The sequence below is a fragment of the Symphalangus syndactylus genome, chromosome 14 (genome assembly GCF_028878055.3).
Source record: "Symphalangus syndactylus isolate Jambi chromosome 14, NHGRI_mSymSyn1-v2.1_pri, whole genome shotgun sequence".
Classification (NCBI taxonomy): domain Eukaryota; kingdom Metazoa; phylum Chordata; class Mammalia; order Primates; family Hylobatidae; genus Symphalangus; species Symphalangus syndactylus.
The window spans coordinates 70108588-70133752 of record NC_072436.2 but is presented as its reverse complement, the minus strand read 5'-3'; the positions used below and the strand labels follow the sequence as shown (position 1 = coordinate 70133752).

Sequence of the window (25165 nt, the reverse complement as noted above, 5' to 3'; positions counted from 1 at the left end):
TTTTTTTTTGGAGGTTGGGGAGCAGAGTCTTGCTCTGTGCCCAGGCTGGAATACAGTACCACAATCACTGCTCACCTCAGCCTCTACCTCCTGGGCTCAGGTGATCCTCCTGCCTCAGCCTCCTGAGTAGCTGGGACTATAGGTGCACACCACCATGCCAGGCTAATTTTTTTGTATTTTTTCGTAGAGATGGGGTTTCGCCATTTTGCTCAGGCTGGTCTCGAACCCTGGGCTCAAACCGTCCGCCTGCCCTAGCCTCCCAAAGTGCTGGGATTACAGGTGTGAGCCACTGAGCCCAGCCTCTTCCTCCAAGTTTAACTTTGTTTTGTATCCATCCTATTTTCCTCTCATCTATATTGTTCTTCATGTTCATGTACTAGTTATTCTTTTTTGTTTGGGCGAAGTATTGTAATTACAGAAATGAGATTTTTTTTTTAAATGAAAGGCCTCACATATTTATTACTGAACCCAGCCAACCAATGCGTTCATAACAGATTCGGAGAGGAAAATATATCGTACTCTCCAGATAGTGGTGACATTTTCAGCTTGATATGATAACGTGATCATGACCTTTAGACAGCATAAATATGTATGCCATCTCATGTACAATTCCTTACAGACCCAGCTTGGTTCTTCTCCAATGTCTCCTTTTGGAGTTGTACCTGATTTTATTTCCAGTTTTCATCTGAATCCACTGGGGAATGGGATGATTTTGCTTTTTTTTCTTGGCCAGGAATCACTTAATCCTGAAAGTTTTGTGAGAAGACATGGTGAGGGCGGAGTCAAGAACACACCACGATGGCGGAGAAAGGAAAAGAGGCATGAGATCATTTTATACCCATCATGCAACCACAAGCTTTTCTCAACTGATAATACTAGGACATTAGTTATAGACCCATTTTTTGTTTTGAGACAGAGTCTCACTCTGTCGCCCAGGTTGGAGTGCAGTGGTGTAATCTTGGCTCACTGCAACCTCTGCCTCCTGGGTTCAAGCAATTCTCCTGTCTCAGCCTCCTGAGTAGCTGGGATTACAGGTGTGCACTACCACGCCTGGCTAATTTTTATATTTTTAGTAGAGACAGGGTTTCACCATGTTGACCAGCCTGGTCTCGAATTCCTGACCTCAGGTGATCTGCCTGCTTCGGCCTCCCAAAGTGCTGGGATTACAGGTGTGAGCCACTGTGCCAAGCTCCAACATTCTTTTTTTGTATTTTTTATTTTTTGAGACCAGCCTGTCAGGTTGGAGTGCAGCGGTGCGATCTCAGCTCACTGCAACCTTGGCCTCCCAAGTTCAAGTGATTCTCCTGCCTCAACCTCCCAAGCAGGTGGGATTACAGGCATGCATCACCACGCCCAGCTAATTTTTGTATTCTTAGCAGAGGCGGGGTTTTGCTATGTTGCCCAGGCTGGTCTCGAACTCCTGACCTCAGATATTCCACCTGCCTGGGTCTCCCAGAGTGCTGGGATTACAGGCATGAGGCACCATGCCTGGCTTCTTTTTAATGCATGCATAATATTCTACTGTATGGTATGTTGGGCAGAAAAAAAGAGTTTTCCTCTACCCTTCTGAGTTTTTGGTTGTGATAGACCCCTATAACAAAAGACAGATTAACAAGAAGAAAACAAATGGGACCAGGCATGGTGGCTCACGCCTATAATCCCAACACTTTGGGAGCCCAGGAGTTCCAGACCAGTCTGGGCAATATGGCAAAAAACCATCTCTACAAAAAATGTAAAAATTAGCTGGGCATGGTAGTGGATGCCTGTGGTCCCAGCTACTGTACTCTGGTGGCCGAGGTGGGTGGATCGCTTGAGCCCAGGAGTGGGAGGTTGCAGTGAGCCGTGATAGTGCCATTGCACTTCAGCCTGGGTGACAGAGGGAAGCCATCTCAAAATAAATAAATAAAAGAAAGAAAGAAAAAAAAATGAAAAACAGAAATTTAAAAACATGTACGTCACGTATTCAAAAGAGAGACCAGGGAAATGAGCAAATCTCCAAGAGGTGGCTTTGAATTCAGGATTATACAGCATCTTCAAAAAAGAACAGTATATGTTCAGAGAAGTGTTAAGAGAGCCGGGCGTGGTGACTCACGCCTGTAATTCCAGCACTTTGGGAGGCCGAGGTGGGCTGATCACCTGAGGTCGGGAGTTTGAGACCAGCCTAACCAACATGGAGAAACCCCATCTCTGCTAAAAATACAAAATTAGCTGGGTATGGTGGCGCTTGCCTGTAATTCCAGCTACTCAGGAGGCTGAGGCAGATGAACTGCTTGAACCCGAGAGGCGGACGTTGTCGTGGGACTGCGCCATTGCACTCCAGCCTGGGCAACAAGAGCGAAACTTTGTCTCAAAAAAAAAAAAAAAAAAAAAAAAATGAAAAAAAGAGAAGTGTGAAGAGAAGGAAAATGATTTTGAGTCTCTACGGGTGCCAAATTATGGGAAGGCAAATAAGTGATAGAAAAAGGCTCATTAATGAAGTTTGTCATGTAGACTCCTGGCTGACAAGGTTTGTCAAAAGACAAAATTACAACTAATTTAGTTTAAAGAGCATAATTGGCTTTTAGTTGCGATTGTAGAATTGCGCAACACCTCATTTTATAAAATCGAATGAGTATTCCTATGAGTTGAGTGGAGGAGGTTGGCTTTCAGAAAGGGCTGAAGAAAGCAGAAACAGAAAAGTGAATTGGTTGTTTCGAGGTTACTTTACTTGTGAAGTTTAAAGCAGAGGGTATTTCCTTATGCCACTTAAAACTGGTCTGTTGGGAATTTGGCTATTATTTTTCTTTCTCCTGATTTCTTAGAAAGTTAGATCGACAACTTAGTTTTGACCTTGTGATGTGGAACATGAGTGACTTGAGTGACTCCATTTTGATTTAGTCTGTTGGGCCTAGTCTAGTGCAGGAGCTCAGTCCAAACCAATGGCTTCCTATAAATTTTATTTAACAGGTGTAAAATTGTCTTCAGTGATTAACCTTTGTCTTTCCAGGCAGTGTGGGAAGAGGGATACCTTTGCCTTTTAAAATTTATGTCCTGCTTTACTTCAGACATTACACTAAATAGGAGTGTTGAGTATAAAAATGAATTCACAATTAAAGTTGTTAGATAAATTATTTATATATAACTTTAAAATGAGATTTTTTTGAAGCTTTGTAATTACATTGAAAGTATATTTGTTTCCTTGAAAACAATTTTTTGAAAAGTGAATAATAATGTAATACAGCTTTCAAATTACTTTATACTGTTACTTTATTTCTATTGTATTCACATGTGAAAGTATGTGATCAGTTGTTGCTGTATCAGAGATATTAGAGATTCTTTATTAGTTGGGCATTCTTTATGACCTTTTCTATAAAAGAGTAAGGACATTAAAATGTAAGATGCATGATGAAAATATAAGTAGAGAGGCTCATTGTAGTTAACCTATATTAAGTAATGTTTAGGGTAGGTGTTCAGAGTAATACTTTTCTACATTATACTGACAGAAAGAAACTATAAATTATAGTTAAAGTATATCAAATTATTATATCATTTTACTAATTTTACTTTTATGTAATAAAATGCAATATATTTAAAAATTGTTAAAAAAATAAAATTTATGTCCTGCTTTTAGGCAAATGGAGGAAAGCGGATAACTTTCCACCCGCGTATCTACATCTTCTCAATTGTCTTCGGCTTGAAATAATCCTTAGGCTAAAGAGGCGTATTTTGGGGTGACACATTCTGGTGTCCTTACAGGTACACTACTTTTATTCATGTCTGTTACTATTATTACACCCCCTTCACCTTGGGCCACCCCATCTTCAGTCTCCCTCATTTTTCTTTTCAATTAGCACCATTTACCCATTCACGGAGAACCTGACAGTTCTCGCAACAGGGTGATCACTCAGTAAGTACTGTTGACCCTTTGGTCTGTTTCTGGCAGCGATTAGCTGTGTGCATTCTTTGAGAGGAGCGACGGAGGGAACAGAAGAGGGTACTAGTGAAGAAATAAGGTGCTTCACCCAAATAGATAGGGAGGGAGGAGGAGAGCTGAGGCGAGCCTCAGCTTCTGCCTTCGATGTCTTCTGAAGGAGGGTGAGCTTCGAGGAGGCAGGATGTGCTTAGGGCACTGAGTGGCCCAGAGTAGGGAGCTCCTGCAGGGTTGAGGGGACTGGCGGGGCGAGGTCGGGGCGGGGCTCGCAGGGGTTGGGCGGCCTGGGGGCGGGGCTGGGCGGAGCGCGCAGCCGCGCAGCGGTGGGAGGACTGCGGGGCTCTGGAGGCCAGCTGCAGAGCTTGTGGAGGCCATGGGGCGCGCCGTCGCGGAGCTCGTCTCCTCGCTGCTGGGGCTGTGGCTGTTGCTGTGCAGCTGCGGATGCCCCGAGGGCGCCGAGCTGCGTGCCCCGCCAGATAAAATCGGTAGGCGAGAAGGGGGCGGCGCGGGAGGGTGCTGGAGCGCGCCCCGCGCTGGGCGGCCGCTGCGCAGTGAGCCCAGATCCCACAGCCGCCGCGCAGTCCAGCGGTACAGGCCGAGCCAGCTGCGCAGGTCGCGCTTCCCCCATTCACACTTTAGGGCGGCTTTCGGCTCTGCTCGGAATAGGACTGTACATTCCCAGGCGTGGAGAGGTGCCCACTTGAGGAATGGGCGTGGACAAGGAGAGGGGCGGGCGGGCGGGCAGGCAGGCGCCTAGCGTACCTGTAGCCCCTGTCTCTTAGGTCTGGGGCTCCGGGGAGGCCTAGGTTTCTCTATCTTTCCGTTGAACACTGACCGTGAAAACTCCAGTGTTCTGGCTTGACCTGGGGCGCCCGGCCAGATTGCAGGCTCACGCAGGCACAGCACAGGGAGGAGTGCAAACAAGTTGACCCTGCCTGCTTCCCTTGGGAGGCTGAACCCCCTTCCCCCAGCTCCGCTTTGCTGAGGTCGGCCTGCTCTCAGAGGCCCCTGGCTTGCACAGTTTCTCCGCCTAGGACTAACACAGCTCAGAAAAAATCTGTTCTCTTTCCAGTGTCAAGAGCTCCAGTGTCAGGAGCCTTGGTTTTTTGCTTCCTGTCTCCCTCCCGCCCTCCTTTAAAGTTGTGTTCTTCGGTATCATTAACCTATCTACATTGAATCTAGACACAACAAAGCTAGGCATAAATGGCCGTCACTTTATTAAAAGTGCGTGCTGGAAAGGTCCACCTCTAATGTGCCCGTGAGTTGGGCATCAAGAAGGTTATGCAGGCCCCTTGGTTCCTCTATAAAGACCTGTGAGAATCTTTGGACATCTGGAAAAAAAATTGAATTAATGTCAATATGTTAATTAATCTACTGCTTTTGTCTGGGGACAGTGTCTGTCCAGATTCAGGGAGTTAGACCTTCGCTGCAGGTGTCACTCTTCCCCCACCAAATTGTTGGTAATAGCTTTGAGTAACAACCTCCGCTATTAATGGTCTTTCAAAAACAAAACAACTCACAGAGCTGGTAAAAGGGGAAAATATAATCTTCTGTTTTTTTCCCTCATAGCGATTATTGGAGCCGGAATTGGTGGCACTTCTGCAGCCTATTACCTGCGGCAGAAATTTGGGAAAGATGTGAAGATAGACCTGTTTGAAAGAGAAGAGGTCGGGGGCCGCCTGGCTACCATGATGGTGCAGGGGCAAGAATATGAGGCAGGAGGTTCTGTCATCCATCCTTTAAATCTTCACATGAAGCGTTTTGTCAAAGACCTGGGTATGTAATTTTGGTCTTGGAGCTCACCAGATTACTGTGTGCATCCCCGGATATTTTTATCAGATGGAGAACTGAAATTTCTGCCTTGTTAATTGCCTTACGGAGACGTTGGTAAAACTGTTTTCCTCACTTTCTTGTTAGTTGGTACTGCCTTAGTTAGGAGCAGTTCTGCTGTAATGGGACACTAGTTATCTGTATCTTCAGTTATCTGGAATTACAGCCATGGGGTGGGGGTGGGAATGGCTGCCATTGTCTTTTTTTTTCTTTTGAGAAAGAGTTTCGTTCTTGTTGCCCAGGCTGGAGTGCAATGGTGCAATCTCGGCTCACTGCAACCTCTGCCTCCCGGGTTCAAGTGATTCTCCTGCCTCAGCCTCCTGAGTAGCTGGGATTACAGGCGCACGCCACCACGCCCAGCTAATTTTTGTATTTTCAGTAGTGACGGGGTTTCACCATGTTGGCCAGGCTGGTCTTGAACTCCTGACCTCAGGTGATCCGCCTGCCTTTGCCTTCCAAAGTGCTGGGATTACAGGGGTGAGCCATCGTGCCCGGCCTCTGTTGTCTGTTCTTAAAATTCTGAGTTTGTGTTAAAGAATCAGAGAAGGTTTGGAGATAGTCACCTCATTGTGATCATTTTGCAGCTGAGTAAATGAGACCCAGAGACTTGAAGTGTCTGGCTCAAAGTCACTCACATATGGCCATGGCCGGGGTCAGTGGCTCATGCCTGTAATCCCAGCACTTTGGGAGGCCGAGGCAGAGGATTGCTTGAGCCCAGGAGTTAGAAGCCAGTCTGGGCAACATAGTGAGACCCTGTCTTTACTAAAAATAAAAAAATTAGCCTGGGGTGATGGCACAAACCTGTAGTCCCAGCTACTTGGGAGGCAGAGGCAGGAGGATCCTGTAAGCCTGGGAGATAGAAGCTGCAGTGAGCCTTGATCGTGCCACTGCGCTCCAGCCTGGGCAACAAAGTGAGACCCTATCAAAACAAACCACCACCAACAAAACAAACTCCCTCACACAGCTATGGATGCAGACATGTGCCTAGAACTTGGGACATGCAACTGCTGCCCTGACAGCAGAGGAGCTGGATAGGTCATGGGGAAAGTCTGACAGGCCTCTGCAGGCCCTTTTGGCAGGGAGTATTTTGTAACTTTGGCCTCCTTCCAGTTATCTGAAATATCCAGTTTTGCAAAATAGGATTCTTACAGGAATGGAAGTGCCTCTTTCCCCTCAGCTGCCTTCCACATCCTCTGTAGATGCTGCCTCTGCTTCCGTTTCCTCCACAAGGGCAAAGGTGTACCCAGAACAAATTATGCCACGAAGATACATGTCTGACATCTTTGTTTTTAAATTGAATTCAGTTGGTACTCTGGCTTTTTTCCTTTGACTATCCAGATTTTTTAGACTAAAAAAGCCAGGTAAAAATATATCTACTTTTGATATATTAATATTTACATGATCATCTGACCCATCACCTAGCAAATCTGCTTTTGGACAGTGTAGTGAAAGTATAGTGTTTCACACTGTTCCAAAGATAGAGCTCCTTTATGTGTCTCCTGAGAACTGAGGGAAGCCCCAAATTCACTCAGATTACGTTCTTTCATTTGATCAGCATAGACACCACTGACTTAGCTGTGCTTTATGTTTTTGCAGGTCTCTCTACTGTTCAGGCCTCTGGTGGCCTACTGGGGATATATAATGGAGAGACTCTGGTATTTGAGGAGAGCAACTGGTTCATGATTAACGTGATTAAATTAGTTTGGCGCTATGGATTTCAATCCCTCCGTATGCACATGTGGGTAGAGGACGTGTTAGACAAGTTCATGAGGTAATTTTTTTTCCTTCCATTTAACCTAAGATCTTTTAATGTAGGTTAAATTAAACTTGATGAACTTTAGGAATTATGATTTCTTGTAAGCATTTTCTACCTCACTGCAAGGCCTATTTATAACATTGTTAGGCAAAATGTTTTGTAGAAACTATGCAGACTATTTGCTTGAATATTGAAAGGTTGGTTTATTTTTGCTTCTGAAGTGTATTTTGTGAATGCTTCTTTAGTGTTGCCAGATACTGTTAGATGCCTTGAATTCTTATGACAACTTACTCAGGTAGGTACTGTTTTTAGCTTCTTTAAACAGATGCAGAAGGTGGCAGTGTAGAGAGGTTTTAAGAGGCACGTTCACCCACATAGTAAGTGGTATAGCTGGAGTTGCCACCCAGGCAGTCTGGCCTTTGAGTCTTCACTCTTTTTTTTTTTTTTTTTGAGACGGAGTCTCGCTCTTTCACCCAGGCTGGAGTGCAGTGGGGCGACCTCGGCTCACTGCAAGCTCCGCCTCCCGGGTTCACGCCATTCTCCTGCCTCAGCCTCCTGAGTAGCTGGGACCACAGGCGCCCGCCACCACGCCCGGCTAATTTTTTGTATTTTTAGTAGAGACGGGGTTTCACCTTGTTAGCCAGGATGGTCTCGATCTCCTGACCTTGTGATCCGCCCGTCTCGGCCTCCCAAAGTGCTGGGATTACAGGCGTGAGCCACTGCGCCTGGCCTGAGTCTTCACTCTTAATCTCTATGCTGTGCTGGTGTTGTGTATATGAATGAGATAATGTGTACAAGAGCTTGTAGAAAGTATCAGAAAACTTAAATGGCCTTTAATAGTGACATGTTTTCAGTGAACCAGCAGCCTGAAGTAGAGTAAAAGTTCCATATTCCAAGAATTTACATTCTAGCACTGTTTTGGGTAGTGAGAATTCAGGTGCCTTTTTCGTCCTTATGCTTTTCTGTATTTAAACAGTTTTTTTAATGTGTGTGAATAGGCATCGCTTTGGTAATCAGGAAGACTGACGTAAAATAGCCAGTCTAATTTTGAAAGGTACAATCTGTTTTTTTAAAGTTGTTGGCATGTGCTAGTTTTTTTGTTTTTTTTTTGTTTTTGAGATGGAGTTTTGCTTGTTGCCTAGGCTGGAGTGCAGTGGTTCGATATTGGCTCACTGCAACCTCCGCCTCTTTGGTTCAAGCGATACTCCTGCCTCAGGCTCCCGAGTAGCTGGGATTACAGATGCCTGCCACCATGCCCAGCTGATTTCTGTATTTTTAGTAGAGATGGGGTTTCACCCTCTTGGCCAGGCTGGTCTCGAACTCCTGACCTCAGGTGATCCACCTTCCTCGGCCTCCCAAAGTGCTGGGATTACAGGTGTGAGCCACTGTGCTCGGTCGGCATGTGCTAATTTTTTTTTTTTTTTTTTTGAGATGGAGTTTTGCTCTGTTGCCCGGGCTGGAGTGCAGTGGCACCATCTCGGCTCACTGCAACCTCTGCCTCCCCGGTTCAAGTGATTCTCCTGCCTCAGACTCCCGAATAGCTGGGATTACAGGTGCCTGCCACTGCGCCTGGCTAATTTTTTGTATTTTAGTACAGACGGGGTTTCACTGTGTTAGCCAGGATGGTCTCGATCTCCTGACCTCGTGATCCGCCCGCCTCAGCCTCCCTAAGTGTTGGGATTACAGGCGTGAGCCACTGTGCCCAGTTAGCACGTGCTAATTTTTATGCTGGTTTATAGATTTAGGTGCTGGAGGCCAGGATTGCGTCATTACACTCCAGCCCGGGTGACAGAACAAGACTCCATCTTGAGGGGAAAAAAAAACAACAAAAAAAACATGTCATATGAGCAGGTATTGAACAGGACAAATATGAGTTAAGCAGGGCTGGGCACAGTGGCTCATGCCTCTAATCCCAGAACTTTGGGAGGCTGAGGCTGGTGGATCACCTGAGGTCAGGAGTTTGAGACCAGCCTGACCAACATGGTAAAACCCTATCTCTACAAAAAATATAAAAAATTAGCCGGCGTGGTGATGCATGCCTGTAATCCCAGCTACTTCTGAGCCTGAGGCAGGAGAATCGCTTGAACCCAGGAGGCAGAGGTTGCAGTGAGCCAGGATCCTGCCATTGCACTCTAGCCTGGGGGACAACGCCAGACTCTGTCTAAAAAAAGAGTTAAAGAGTTAAGCAGGATATGCTCTGGTTTCTATAACTTATGGCAGTTTGGGTGGGGTTTCTTTCTTTCTCAACATCATTCTTAGGTCAGTTCCTTAAATGCCTTTCCCGTGGGTACCTTAAGTCCATCTACAGTGCATAATGTTTTTAAATAGCCATTCATTCATTCACCCAATATTGAGTGCCTGTTAGGTGCCAGGCATTGTTCTATGTTGAGAGTATAGGACCGACAACATGTCCTTGTCCTCAAAGAATATATATTCTAGTGGAGAGACAGGCAATACACAACTAAGGAAATATATAGAATTTGTGTAGAGACAGCCAGTCACTTTATAGAAGGTGGGTGGCATGGTGCTGCATACTCAGCAGGCAGATGAAGTTCCGATGGCATCAGCCCTGCTTGTGTGTATCGTTTTTCTTTTCTTTCTTTTTTTTTTTTTTTTTTTTGAGATAGAGTCTCGCTTTGTCACCCAGGCTGGAGTACAGTGGCAGGATCTTGGCTCACTGTGACATCTGCCTCCCGGGTCCAAGCGATTCTCCTGCCTCAGCCTCCTGAGTAGCTGAGATTACAGGCATGTGCCACCATACCTGGATAATTTTTTTATTTTTAGTAGACACGGGGTTTTACCATGTTGGCTAGGCTGGTCTCAAACTCTTGGCCTCAACTGATCTGCCCGCCTTGGCCTCCTGAAGTGCTGCGATTACAGGCGTGAGCCACCGCACCTGGCCTAAGAAATCACTTTTGAAGTGAATTCAAGGTATTACAGAACTGGGAAAAAGAACCAGTGAGGGGATACATAGGTTATACTGTTTTTGACTTTAAAAAATAATTTACGGGCCCGGTGTGGTGGCACATGCCTGTAATCCCGGCACTTTGGGAGTCCGAGGCAGGTAAATCATGAGATCAGGAGTTCGAGACCAGCCTGGCCAACATGGTGAAAGCCTGCTTCTACTAAAAATACAAAAATTAGCTGGGTGTGGAGGCGCAGCTAATCCCAGCTACTTGGGAGGCTGAGGCAGGAGAATCACTTGAACCCAGGAAGCGGAGGTTGTGGTGAGCCAAGATCAAAGTATACACAGGGTGGAAAAAGACCTAACAGTAGTAAACCATGACACTCGAAAGAGGGCTCAAGCTTGTGGTAGGCAATACTCGAAAATAATGCATTCATTCATTCTCTGCTGTTGGAGGTACTTGGGTGGAAATCCTGCAGCCCCTGACATCAGCACTAGCTAGCTTAATTTCCAGTTCTGCACATACATTTATGTAGTTGTTCTGGTTAGATGCCATTCTTACTAATTTTTTTTTTTTTTTTTTTTTTTGAGACCAAGTCTTGCTCTGTCACCCAGGCTGGAGTACGGTGGTGCAATCATAGCTCACTGCAGCTTTGACCTCCTGGTCTCAAGTCATCTTCCAGCCTCAGCTGGGACTATAGGCATGTGCCATCATGCTTGGCTAATTTTTTAAATTTTTGTAGAGACAGGGTGTTGCCATGTTGCCCAAGCTGATCTTGAACTCCTGGGATCAAGTGATCCTCCCACCTTGGCCACCCAAAATGTTGGGATTACAGGTGTGAGCCACTGCACTCAGCCGGATGCCGTTCTTTACTCCCAAGTCCAACCTCTTATCTCACTTTTTCAGCAAAGCATTTCCTTAATACTTCAATCGACATTCATCTTTCTTTTCAAACATCCCTTATTATACGGTGCACACCATGTGCTTGTGTTCTATACTACGCACAGTAACTAGAATGTAGTAGATGTTTACTCAGATGTTTGTGGAATATAAATCTCTGGTCCGCTGATGGCTTCCTGTTGAGATATCTTGGCTTGTAGACTAGGTTAAAGCTTATTCTTCTCTCTCAAGTTAGTGCATTTCTGGGGACTTGTAAGATCCTTAACACTTCTTGATCTGAGACTGATAGGACTCACGGGGAAAGGCTTTGTAAACACCCTTTCTTCCAGTTACTCCTACCAAATATTTTGAGTCAGTTTTTGTTCTTTCATTTCCCAAACCCACTCTATCTTGAATCCTATCAGCCATTAAAATATGTCCAGTATTCCACTACTTCCCTCCAGGATTACTGCTACCACTTTGTTCCAAGTCACCACCACTGTCTCTTGTCTGGATTGCTAGAGTAGCCTCCTATTATAGGCTGAATAATCCTCTCCCCTGCCGCCTGCCATGAGATGTCCATGTCTTAATCCCTGGAACCTGTGAATGTGTTACCTTTTGAGGTAAAAGAGACTTTGCAGATATGGTTAAGGATGGGTAGATTATTCTGGATTATCTAGGTGGGCCCAATATAATCACAAGGGTCCTTAGAGAGGCAGGAGGATCAGGGTGGGTAGTAGGAGATGTGATGATGGAAGGAAGAGATTGGAGTGATGCTAGGAAGGGGTGTGCGTCCACAAGCCAAGGAATGCAGGTGGCCTGTAGAGGCTGGAAAAGACAGTCTTCCCTCAGAGCTTCTAGAAGGAACCAGCCTTGTGCACACCTTGATTTTAGCCCAGAGAGACTGACTTTGGTCTTCTAACTTACAGAACCGTAAGATTATAAATTTCTGTTTTTTTTTTGTTTTTTTTTTTTTTTGAGGTAGAGTCTCGCTCTGTCACCCAGGCTGGAGTGCAGTGGCACGATCTTGGCTCACTGCAACCTCCGCCTCCTGGGTTCAAGCAATTCTCTGCCTCAGCCTCCCGAGTAGCTGGGATTACAGGTGCCCACCACCATGCCTGGCTAATTTTTGTATTTTTAGTAGAGACGGGGTTTCACAATCTTGGCCAGGCAGGTCTTGAACTCCTGACCTCGTGATCTACCCGCCTCAGCCTCCCAAAGTGCTGGGATTACAGGTGTGAACCACCGCACCCGGCCATAAATTTGTGTTGTTTTAAGCCACTAAGTTAGTAGTAATTTGTTATAGCAGCATGGAAAACCAATACACCTCCTAAATCATCTGCCATTACTGTTATATTGCTACCATTTGTTCTCAGGTTAGCAGCCAAAGTAGTTCTTTAAAATCTAAGGCTCATCACATCACTCCACTGCTCAGAAACCTTCAGTGGCTATTTCATTAATAGAGATTTATAGCCAAAATCTGTTTTATGACTGAGAAGACATGACAGGATTCTGTGCTCCCATCACTTATTTTTAAATTTGTTTTCCCCAAAATTCATAGGTTGAAACACTAGCCACCCAGTACTCAGAATGTGACTGCTTATGTAGGTAGGGCCTTTAAATATGTGATTAAGTTAAAATGAGGTCTTTAGGGTAGACTCTAAAACAATTTGATGGGTGTCCTTAAGATTAGGACACAGAAGGGAGGCCAAGGCGGGCGGATCACCTGAGGTTGGGAGTTCAAGACCAGCCTGACCAACATGGCGAAACCCCTTCTCTACTAAAAATACAAAAAATTAGCCGGGCGTCGTGGCGCATTCTTGTAATCCCAGCTACTTAGGAAGGCTGAGGCAAGAGAATCACTTGAACCTCGGAGGCAGAGGTTGCAGTGAGCCATTGCACTCCAGCCTGGGCAACAAGAGTGAAACTCTGTCTCAAAAAAAAAAAAAAAAGATTGGGACACAGAAGAAACACACAAAGACCATGTGAGGACACAGCAAGAAGGTGGCCATCTGCAAGCCAAGGAAACAGGCCTCAGAAGAAACCGAATGCATCCACACCTTGATCTTGGACTTTTGGCCTACAGAACTATAAGAAATAAAACTTTTTTTGTATAAGCCATCCAGTCTCTGGTAGTGTGTTATGGCAGTCCTGGTGAACTAATACACTGTTGTCATTTTCAGTAACTGTCCATTACTGAAAATGGGATATTGAAGTCTCCATTATTGTTGAATTATGTATTTCAATTCTGTCAAGATCATTTGATCATATTCATGAAGGTTTATTTCTGGGTTTTCTTATTTGTTTCAAGTATCTGTATGTCTGTTTTTTTTTTTTTTTTCAGATGGTGTTTTACTCTGTTGCCCAGGCTAGAGTGTAGTATGTTCACAGCAACCTCTGCCTCATGGGCTCAAGCAATTCTCCAACCTCAGGCCCCTTGAGTGGCTGGGACTACAGATGTGCACTACCATGCCCAGCTAATTTGTTTTTTTTTTTTTTTGAGACAGAGTCTTGCTCTGTTGCCCAGGCTGGAGTGCAGTGGTGCTATCTCGGCTCACTGCAACCTCTGCCTCCCGGGTTCAAACAATTCTTGTGCCTCAGCCTCCTGAGTAGGTGGGACTACAGGCAGGCACCACCATACCTGGCTAATTTTTTGTGTTTTTAGCAGAGATGGGTTTTCGCCATGATGGCCAGGCCGGTCTTGAACTCCTAACCTCAAGTGATCCTCCAGCCTGTGCCTCCCAATGTGCTGGGATTACAGGCGTGAGCCACTGCACCCCGCCTTTTTAAAAAGTTTTTTTGGTCAGTCTCTTGTAGCCTCTATTGATGTCATAGCCTCCGGCATCTGTGATGTTGAACAATTGCCACAGATTTTTTTTTTTTTTGACACGTGGACACGTGCCCTCAGGATGGGGCTGTTGCCTAGAGTGAACTCTGAATCAGGTCGAATAAAGACAAGCCTTCAGGATAGAGCTTTTTGGGAGCTGCCAGATAGGTCAAATATTGACAGTTCTCTGAGGATAGTGCTTTTTGGGAGCTACAAACTCGTTGTGTTCTCTCCAGTGGCTTCTAGCTTGCCGGTTTCACATTGCAGTTGGAAGGGTGCTGGTTTTATTTTTTATTTTTTTTTCTCTCTCTTTTTCTCTTTCTTTCTTTCTTTCGACAGAGTCTCCCTCTTGTCGCCCAGGCTGGAGTGCAATGGTGCGATCTTGGCTCACTGCAACCTCCATCTCCTAGGTTCAAGCGATTCTCCTGCCTCAGCCTCCTGAATAGCTGGGATTACAGGCGTGTGGCACCACACCTGGCTAATTTTTTATATTTTTGGTACAGATGGTGTTTCACCATGTTGAGCAGGCTGGTCTCGAACTTGTGACCTCAAGTGATCCGCCTGGCTCAGCTTCCCAAAGTGCTGGGATTACAGGCGTGAGCTACCACGCCTGGCCATACATTTTTCTTGAATAAATACTCCTTGGACTTGGAAAGGCTTTGGTTTATCTGCAGAGCTCTGAAAGAGTCAATGTTGATCATTTTTGGCAGTATTCTCATAGCTTTTATGGAGGAGCAGATTTCCAGAGGTCCTTCCTCTGCCATTCTGGAAGTTTCCTCTCCCCAGTAACATTTCCGGCTGTACCACTCCCTGTTCTCCCAGATCACTGTGCTTCAGCTGCTCTGGCTTCATTGTTTCTTGAATGTGCCAGGCAAGCTTCTGTCATGTGACCTTTGCATTGCTTTTACCTCTACCTGAAATATTTTCCCCCAGGTGTTTGCCTGGTTTGCATCCTCGTCTCCTTCAGGTCTTTGGTCTATATCATCTTCTCAGTGAGGCTTTTCCTGACCACTCTTGTTTCTGGACTGTCTTATTTAGAATTCAATCCTCCTAACCCCATGCATTTCTAGTCATCTTTTCAGACCTATTTTCTCCTTTTTTTCCCTTTGAGACGGAGTCTGTCTCTGTTGCCCAGGCTGGAGTGCAATGGCACGATCTTGGCTCTCCTCGGCTCACCTTGGCTCACTGCGCCACTACGCCCAGCTAATTTTGTATTTTTAGTAGAGACAGGGTTTCTCCATGTTGGTCAGTCTGGTCTCGAACTCCCGACCTCAGGTGATCCACCTGTCTTGGCCTCCCAAAGTGCTGGGATTACAGGCGTGAGCCACTGTGCCTGACCCAGTTATATTTTTTAAAAAATTATTATTATTTTATTTTTGTTTTTGTTTTTTTAAGACAAGGTCTCACTCTGTTGCCCAAGCTGGATGGAGTGCAGTGGCGTGATCACAGCTCACTGCAGCCTCAACCACTGGGGCTGAAGTGATCCTCGTGCCTCAGCTTCCTGAATAGTTGGGACTACAGGCATGCCTCACCATGCCTGGCTAATTTTTAATTTTTTTTTTTTTGAGACGGAGTTTCACTCTGTCACGCAGGCTAGAGTGCAGTGGCACGATCTCGGCTCACTGCAACCTCTACTTCCCGGGTTCAAGCGATTCTCCTGCCTCCGCCTCCCAAGCAGCTGGTATTACAGGCATGCGCCACCATGCCCAATTAATTTTTGTATTTTTAGTAGAGATGGAGTTTCGCTATGTTGGCCAGGCTGGTCTCAAACTTCTGACCTCAAGCGATCTGCCTGCCTCAGCCTCCCAAAGTGCTGGGATTACAGGCATGAACCACTGCACCTGGCTAATTTTTACATTTTGTGTACAGACAGAGTCTTGCTATGTTGCCCAGGCTAGTCTTGAACTCCTGGCTTCAAGGGATCCTCCTGTCTTACTCTGTCACCCAGGCTGGAGTATATTGGCTGGCTGTTCACAGGTGCAACCATAATGTACTACAGCCTTGTGCCCCTGGGCTTAAGTGATCCTCCCACCTCAGCCTCTTGAGTAGCTTTGACTACAGGTGCATGCTGCCTTACCCGGGTGCTGTTTTTTAGTAGTATTTATTCTGTTTTTTCATTTATTATTATTATTTTTTTGAGATGGAGTCTTGCTCTGTCACCCAGGGTGGAGTGCAGTGGTGTGATCTTGACTTACCACAACCTCTGGCTCCTGGGTCAAACAATTCTCATGCCTCAGCCTCCTGGATAATTTTTGCATTTTTAGTAGAGATGGGGTTTCACCATGTTGGCCAGGCGGTTTCAAACTACTGACCTCAAGTGATGCTGCCCCACTTTGCCTCCCAAAGTGCTAGGATTACAGGCATGAGCCACCATACCCAGCAGTGTATTTATTCTAATGCAATTAGTTGTATCATGAAACAATTAGAGTGCTGTCTGTTTATACTGTGTATATAGTTTCATCTCACCGCTGCCCCCCCAACCAAGGAGACTTGCTTGAGTGAGGTTGCAGCTCTGGCAGGAGCAGTTAGGGAGTATGTTTTTTATAGCATCATTAGTAGCTTATTTAATTGACTGCTACTTTCTCATGTTGACCATTAGCCAAAGATCACTCTTCTTTGGATATGAGATATCCAGGCTATTATTTTTCTGAAGAATTCAGTGTTTCCATCCTACTTTTTCCAGTCTCCTAAAGACTGGGACCCAAATGCTATGGTTAGAAGGTGTTATTTTAGTTTCTCAGTTTTGGCATAGATATCGAATCAGTTTTTCCAATAAAAATGTGTTTAACATTTTGTACACTTATACTATTACTATGCTTTTAGTAGGTAATACTGAAATGGTTATAATACTGTCCCTTGTTCTGTAAAAAAAATAGTACATTTTGAGAGAAAAAACTTGATGTGAAAGTTTCCCTCCCATGATCAGTGATAGGGATCTTTCCTTGGCTCTTTAATTTCTTATTTTCCTTTTTTTTTTTTTTTTTTTTTTTTTTGAGACGGAGTCTTGCTCTGTCGCCCAGGCTGGAGTGCAGTGGCGCAATCTCGGCTCACTGCAAGCTCCGCCTCCCGGGTTCACGCCATTCTCCTGCCTCAGCCTTTCCGAGTAGCTGGGACTACAGGCGCCCACCACCACTCCCGGCTAATTTTTTGTATTTTTTAGTAGAGACGGGGTTTCACCGTGGTCTTGATCTCCTGACCTCGTGATCCGCCCGTCTCGGCCTCCCAAAGTGCTGGGATTACAAGCGTGAGCCACCGTGCCTGGCCTAATTTCTTATTTTCATATACTTATCTCTGCATGTGCCTTATTACTTATCCCTAACTGTAAGCCCCTTAAGGGAATAAGAGATAAACCACTTATTACTTATCCCAAACTTAAGCCTGTTTTCCATCTTTGTACTATTTGCAACGTGAAAAATTGTGTTTGAATTACTGAATGCACTAATTTATGTGAATGTTGTTTTAAATCCATAAAATGAAGAGAAATGTTGGGTGATATTTTTCTTTTTGGTCAAGTGATGTTTTCTAAAAAATAATAGAAAGCATCTAATTGTTGAATGAGTGGCATTGGTGCTAAGTTTTATGAGGCTTCAGGAGATGATATAACTGTGGAATGGGAAGTTGAGCAAGACTTTTCAGAGAAGGTGGGCTTCAAGTTCTGTTAAGGAAGAATAGATGTTCCATGGTTAGGAATGGGAAGTGTATTCAGGTTGGAGGGAAGAGCTTGTGCACTGGTGGGGATACAACACGTAGGGCATATTTAGAGACCAGTGAATGGGTCAGGTGTGCTCCAGTGGAGACTGTGCATGTGTGGGTGATTGAGAGCAGAGTGGGCAAGTTGTGATTGAGCCTTATACTTGCCATGTGGCCTTTAGACAAAGTATTTTACTTCTACTTTTTTTTTTTTTTTTTGAGATGGAGTCTCGCTCTGTTGCCAAGGCTGGAGTGCAGCGGTGTGATCTCGGCTCACTGCAACCTCCGCTTCCCGGGTTGAAGCGATTCTCCTGCCTCGGCCTCCTGAATAGCTGGGATTACAGGCGTGCACCACCACGCCCAGCTAATTTATATATTTTTAGTAGAGACGGGGTTTCACCGTGTTGGTCAGGCTGGTCTCAAACTCTTGACCTAGTGATCTGCCTGCCTCTGTCTTCCAAGGAGCTAGGATTACAGGCATGAGCCACTGCGCCTGGCCTTAGTTCTACTTTTTATTTTTCCTTTCTATTCTTCTTTCTTTCTTAGTTTCTTTTCTTTTTTTTTTTCTTTCTTTTTTTTTTTTTTTAAGAGACAGTCTCACTGTTTGGCCCAGGCTGGAGTGCAGCGGCATGATCACAGTTCACTGCGGCCTTGAATTCCAGGGCTCAAGCAGTCCTCCTGCCTCAGCCTCCCAAGTAGCTGGGACCACAGGCACACACCATTATGCCCGGTTAATTTTTGTATTTTTAGTAAAGATGGGGTTTCGCCATGTTGGCCAGGCTGGTCTTGAACTCCTGACCTCAGATGACCCACCCACCTCTGCCTCCCAAAGTGTGGGGATTACAGGTGTGAGCCACTGCACCCAGATGTCAGTTTGATTCTTATGACGCCACTTCCCTTCTTTATACATCCCCTTCCCCACATCTTATTTGGTATTTAATGGATTTCTCTTCTTTTCCAAAGGATCTACCGCTACCAGTCTCATGACTATGCCTTCAGTAGTGTCGAAAAATTACTTCATGCTCTAGGAGGAGATGACTTCCTTGGAATGCTTAATCGAACACTTCTTGAAACCTTGCAAAAGGCCGGCTTCTCTGAGAAATTCCTCAATGAAATGATTGCTCCCGTTATGAGGGTCAATTATGGCCAAAGCACGGACATCAATGCCTTTGTGGGTAAGCTAGGGCTTGGAACAGTGGTGGACATTAGTTCACAAAGGGGCTTACCTGATGCTATAGTGGTTCCTGACTTTAGGCTGTGGATTGGAGGCTACTTTTCTCTGTGAACCTCAGACATTGTTAGCAAAATTGTGCATATGTAGATGTGCATTTTTAGGGGGAGAGGGTCTTTAGCTTTCATTAGTTCAGTAATTCTTAACCGGGGGAGATTTTGCTCCCAGGGGCCATTTAGCAATGTCTAGAGACATTTGGAGTAGAACATGTAATTGGGAAGGGAGAGTGGGTAGAGAGCCTCTTACAAAATCAGAATTAAAACACATTTTTCCTCTTGTTGACAGGGGCAGTGTCACTGTCCTGTTCTGATTCTGGCCTTTGGGCAGTAGAAGGTGGCAATAAACTTGTTTGCTCAGGGCTTCTGCAGGCATCCAAAAGCAATCTTATATCTGGCTCAGTAATGTACATAGAGGAAAAAACAAAGACCAAGCACACAGGTAAGCTTGAATTTCTGTCTTATTGTTCCTGAATTCCCCTGCAGAAAATGATTGCTCAGGGAGAAACACCTCTCTTCTGTCATCTCTTACTCAGTTCTAAAATGATGAAACTTGAAATTGTATATGTTTCGCCATGCAGAAATATTCCCTAATGGGCCGGTCATGGTGGCTCACGCCTGTAATCCCTGTACTTTGGGAAGCCAAGGAGGGTGGATCACCTGAGGTCAGGAGTTCAAGACTAGCCTGGCCAACATAGTTAAACCCTGTCTCTACTAAAAATACAAAAAATTAGCCGGGCGTGGTGACGGGCGCCTGTAATCCCAGCTACTCGGGAGACTGAGGCAGGAGAATCACATGAACCCAGCGGGGCAGAGGTTGCAGTGAGCCAAGATCACACCACTGCACTCTAGCCTGGGTGACAGAGTGAGACTCCGTCTAAAAAAAAAAAAAAAATTCCCCAATGTAGTTAAGTGCTGTGGCATGACTCCTTGGATTTGAAAAATAATCTTTTTTTTTTTTTTTTTTTTTTTTTTGAGATAGAGTCTCGCTCTTTTGCCCAGGCCGGACTGTAGTGGCCTATCTCGGCTCACTGCAAGCTCCGCCTCCCGGGTTCACGCCATTCTTCTGCCTCAGCCTCCCGAGTAGCTGGGACTATAGGCGTCCGCCACCGCGCTTGGCTAATTTTTTGTATTTTTAGTAGAGATGGGGTTTCACTATGTTAGCCAGGATGGTCTCGATCTCCTGACCTCGTGATCCACCCGCCTCGGCCTCCCAAAGTGCTGGGATTACAGGTGTGAGCTGCCACGCCCGGCCAAAAAATAATCTTATCTTCAAAAGTAAAAATTCTATATTTTGTACTTATTGACTTTCTGAATAATAAATTGGCCTCAATGTAATAAAAATGCAAGGGACAGCTATCTTAAGGGATATAACTTCTTCAATTCTTTAGAATTATAGAGAAATTACGAAGAAGGTATACAATTATTTTTAGAAGGTATGTTAGAAACACTAAACAAATATATGCCTCCTTATTTCCTCTAGGAAATCCAACAAAGATGTATGAAGTGGTCTACCAAATTGGAACTGAGACTCGTTCAGACTTCTATGACATCGTCTTGGTGGCCACTCCATTGAATCGAAAAATGTCCAATATTACTTTTCTCAACTTTGATCCTCCAATTGAGGAATTCCATCAATATTATCAACATATAGTGACAACTTTAGTTAAGGGGGAATTGAATACATCTATCTTTAGCTCTAGACCCATAGATAAATTTGGCCTTAATACAGTTTTAACCACTGATAATTCAGATTTGTTCATTAACAGTATTGGGATTGTGTCCTCTGTGAGAGAAAAGGAAGATCCTGAGCCATCAACAGATGGAACATATGTTTGGAAGATCTTTTCCCAAGAAACTCTTACTAAAGCACAAATTTTAAAGCTCTTTCTGTCCTATGATTATGCTGTGAAGAAGCCATGGCTTGCATATCCTCACTATAAGCCCCCGGAGAAATGCCCCTCCATCATTCTCCATGATCGACTTTATTACCTCAATGGCATAGAGTGTGCAGCAAGTGCCATGGAGATGAGTGCCATTGCAGCCCACAACGCTGCACTCCTTGCCTATCACCGCTGGAACGGGCACACAGACATGATTGACCAGGATGGCTTATATGAAAAACTTAAAACTGAGCTATGAAGTGACACAGTCTTTTTTCCCCTCCTAGTTCCAAATGACTATCAGTGGCAAAAAAGAACAAAATCTGAGCAGAGATGATTTTGAACCAGATATTTTGCCATTATCATTGTTTAATAAAAGTAATCCCTGCTGGTCATAGGAAAACACATGGTTCTAATTAAGTGTGAAGGTATAGCTATTGCACTTATGCCATCTCCAAAATTTCTTAAGTATTCTTTCATTGTCCATTAGTTTTTCTTAAACTTGTCTGATAATAAGAATCACCTGGAGTTAGGAGGTGGCGGTTGCAGTGAGCCAATCGCACCATTGCACTCAAGCCTGAGCAACAAGAGCAAAACTCCGTCTCAAAAAAAGTAAATAAAAATAATCACCTGGAGTTTGTTAAACCATATGGATTCTCAAGCTCCTCTCTTGAAGATTCTGATTCAGTAGGTCTGGGGGTGGGGCCCTGAATTTTGATCAAAATTGTAGAGCATTTTAAGGTGAGTACCTGAGGGAGAACTTAAAAGACATCTTAGTTGGGGAGTAGTCCTTTTGAATTTTACAGCTAGATATAATCTTCAGTCAGATAAAATTTATGGGAGCTGGTGTCTTATGCCTGACTCTTAGTAATTTCATACCGGTTTGAAGTACGTGTGCCCATGCCTAAAGCCTTGACTTTCAGAATGTTGTCTTTCGATTCTTCTGTCTTGATTTGATTAGGGGTGAAATTTAGAAGTCTTAGAATGTAACTTGAAGATGTTAAACAAAAATCTCAAGTAAAATGAAAAGCAAATATGGGCTACTGAATTAAGAAACTGGCATTCTATTATTAAATCCTCACTTCAGGAGCTTTTAAAAATATTGAGAGACCCCCATAACCAGAGATTCAGATTCAAAGACTGAGGATAGGACCTTAGCATTGTAGCTATTTAAAGTTTCTAATGTGCACCCAGGGTTGAGAATCACCAGTGTGGGTGTGAAAATGCCTACAAAGGGTTTTAGTGCCTTAGAAGTCCTAAGAAACCCAATCTGTATCAAAGCAGATCCATTTTGCAAGGATCTTTCTCTTAGTTCTTTCTCTTAGTAAGAACTTTAGAAGTAATCTTGATAATAAGAAGCACAGACAGCCTAACAGCAGAGGCAACTTAAATAACTCCTGAGCAGTTGGCACTAGAACAGAATACTTGGAATGACACCAAAGTTAGCCAAGTCCAGCATATGTCCAAAGAGTTAAGTGTTTCATTTACTTTAGCATTCTGGGTGAGAAATTGGTTGCTGAAATCTTAAGACAGTGGCTGTCAACCTTGGCTGCACATTGGAATCACCTGTAGGGTTTTAAAGCATCCAAATGGTAATTAACAGGCAGCGAAACTTGAGAACTAGTTCTGCATCTACTGTACAAAGATCATGATTAACTGTCAAGACACTGGTAGAACAGAACAAGCAAAAGATTAAGAATTCAAAAGTAAATGCAACCAATTTAACATGTAGTGTTATTAAAAAATAAAAAGGCCTAGACCAGCCTGGGCAACATGGTGAAACCCCATCTCTACAAAAAAATTTTTAAAAAGTTGGCCAGGCATGGTAATGCGCGCCTGTGGTTCCAGCTGCTCAGGAGGCTGAGGTGGGAGGATCACTTGAGCCTTGGAGGTCAAGGCTGCAGTGAGTCATGATCATGCCACTGTACTCCAGCCTGGGCAACAGAGACCATCTCAAAAAAAAAAAAAAAAAAAATCCTTCCATTGAATAGAAACTTAGTCTATCAGATCATGGCATTAGCTACTTTAGCAAAATAGTGTAAACTTTGGTTCTGAGTAAAAATGACTACTTCCCTACCACAGTTGTGAATGTTAATATGCTGATAAAACTGCCAAGATATATTTGATAGGTAGGGGATTAAACTCATGATTTGTCAAAAGGGTTTTTTTTTTCTAGTTTTATTCTTAACAGATACGTTGAGGTATTCATATTTGTTTCCTTTTGTGGTTTTAATGAAGACAATTTGTAAGTAATACTGTTATGTATATGCTAAATATTGGTACATACTAATTAATTCCTGTCATTTGTAGACTTGTTTTGCAATGGGATATATTTTTACTTATAATACCAATTTAGGCTGGGCACAGTGGCTCACGCCTGTAATCCCAGCACTTTGGGAGGCCAAGGCAAACGGATCATGAGGTCAGGAGATCAAGACCATCCTGGCCAACATGGTGAAACCCCATCTCTACTGAATATACAAAAATTGGCTGGGCATGATGGCACATGCCTGTAATCCCAGCTACTGTAATCTCAGCTACTTGGGAGGCTGAGGCAGGAGAATTGCCTTAACTGGGAGGCAGAGGTTGCAGTGAGCCGAGATCGCACCACTGCACTCCAGCCTGGCAACAGAGTGAGACTCTGTCTCAGGAAAAAACAAAAAAAACAAACACCAATTTAGGCTGGGCATGGTGGCTCACGCCTGTAATCCCAGCACTTTGGGAGGCTGAGGCAGGTGGATCTCTTGAGGTCGGGAGTTTGAGACCAGCCTGGCCAACATGGTGAAACCCTGTCTTTACTAAAAATACAAAAATTAGCCAGGCATGGTGGCACGTGCCAGTAATCCCAGCTACTTGAGGGGCTGAGGCGTGAGAATCGCCTGAACCCTGGAGATGGAGGTTGCAGTGAGCAGAGATCGCACCACTGCACTCCAGCCTGGGCAAGAGTGAGACCGTGTCTCAAAAGGAAAAAAAAAATTAAAAATGTTGCTGGTATTACATCAAACCCTACTCTGGATAAATTTTCCAGTAGGGCATCTGAAATTGCTTTGGCAAAACCAAAACACGTTATCAATACACCAAGGACATTAAGTAGTTTTAATGCAACTACAGTATTGAGTACTTTTTTACGGGAGAAAAATTCTAGCAGAACCTGCTAACTCCGGGCGCATTAGGTAGTTTTATGCAACTATAGTATTAAGAGTTTTATTGGAAGAAAAGACACTGTCAGAGCTCGCTGATCCAGACCACTCTTTTTTTTTTTTTTTTTTTTTTTAATAGAAGAGACTGGTAAAAATGATGCAGGGGCTGAATGAAAGCCAGCTGTGCTCCAGCGGTTCTGAGTCGAGCATGCATCAGTTACCTTAAGGGCTTGTTAAAACATTGCTAGGCTCCATCCTGTTTATTCAATAAGTTTGTTGTGGGATATAAGAAGTTGCATTTTATTAAGTTCCCCAGTGATGCTGCTGTTCTACTATAGGAACCACACTTGAACTAGTTCTACAATTCAGCTGTATGTTTGTTGTAAAAAAAAAAAAAAGAGTCAACGAAGATTTACAAAGAGCTGCTGAAAAATGGAGTAACACGTGTATGGGATTTCACATCAGTTCTCCTTATTGTGATTGTTAGTTTGATCCCTCTTGTTGTAAACATTTTCTATAATTAGGAAATGCCATTTAAGAGAGAGAGAGGTATATATCTATGAGCCATTGTACTTGGTGTTTTACAATAACTTTACTATACTTGTGTGTATTTCGTTCTGTACAGTTTATAAGTGATTCATGATTTGCAGGCTTTTTATCATCACAAAAAAATCAGCCTTAAGCATTTGCTTGGTAAGGTTTCATAAGATTAGGTTTATAATACAATCATCTGTAATGTATCTCTCGTTTGAGTTTGTAGGCCATACAATTCATTAACTAGATGAATACATTGTGGACAGCATCCTTGCTACCCTTCTCTACTCACAAAGAAAGAACCATGATACACTGGAATGTTTTTCTCTGGAATCCTCTTTCTACTCTTGTATTAAAATTTTTCCCCACTTCATGATTATGTTCAAAATAAACAACTACATCATTACTTCCTGTCTTTTGCTTCTGTTGTACTATATTTGGAATGTAGATGTACTTGGGAAAGTCAGACTAGATCAAAGTTACTATTCTTAAGTTTTGAAAATTAGTGTTTTAGAAGAAACTCACTCATGTTTGTAACTTCTTTATCTGTTCAGTGTTGAAAGATGGACAAAAGGAATCCTTG

At 44.0% G+C, this 25165-nt stretch overlaps 1 protein-coding gene and 1 pseudogene across 1 annotated transcript; one reads left to right on the top strand and one right to left on the bottom strand.

Moving 5' to 3' along the window:
* Positions 1–599: 599 nt before the first annotated feature.
* LOC129463157 (large ribosomal subunit protein eL39-like) lies at positions 600–823 on the bottom strand (annotated as a pseudogene).
* A 3386-nt stretch (positions 824–4209) lies between these two features.
* Positions 4210–24988, top strand: PCYOX1 (prenylcysteine oxidase 1). The gene is made up of 6 exons (XM_055241473.2): positions 4210–4395; positions 5480–5686; positions 7337–7511; positions 18762–18973; positions 19315–19467; positions 20509–24988. The coding sequence occupies exons 1-6, from the start codon at positions 4284–4286 to the stop codon at positions 21165–21167; spliced, it is 1518 nt and encodes a 505-aa protein (XP_055097448.1). The 5' UTR covers positions 4210–4283; the 3' UTR covers positions 21168–24988.
* Positions 24989–25165: the final 177 nt, after the last annotated feature.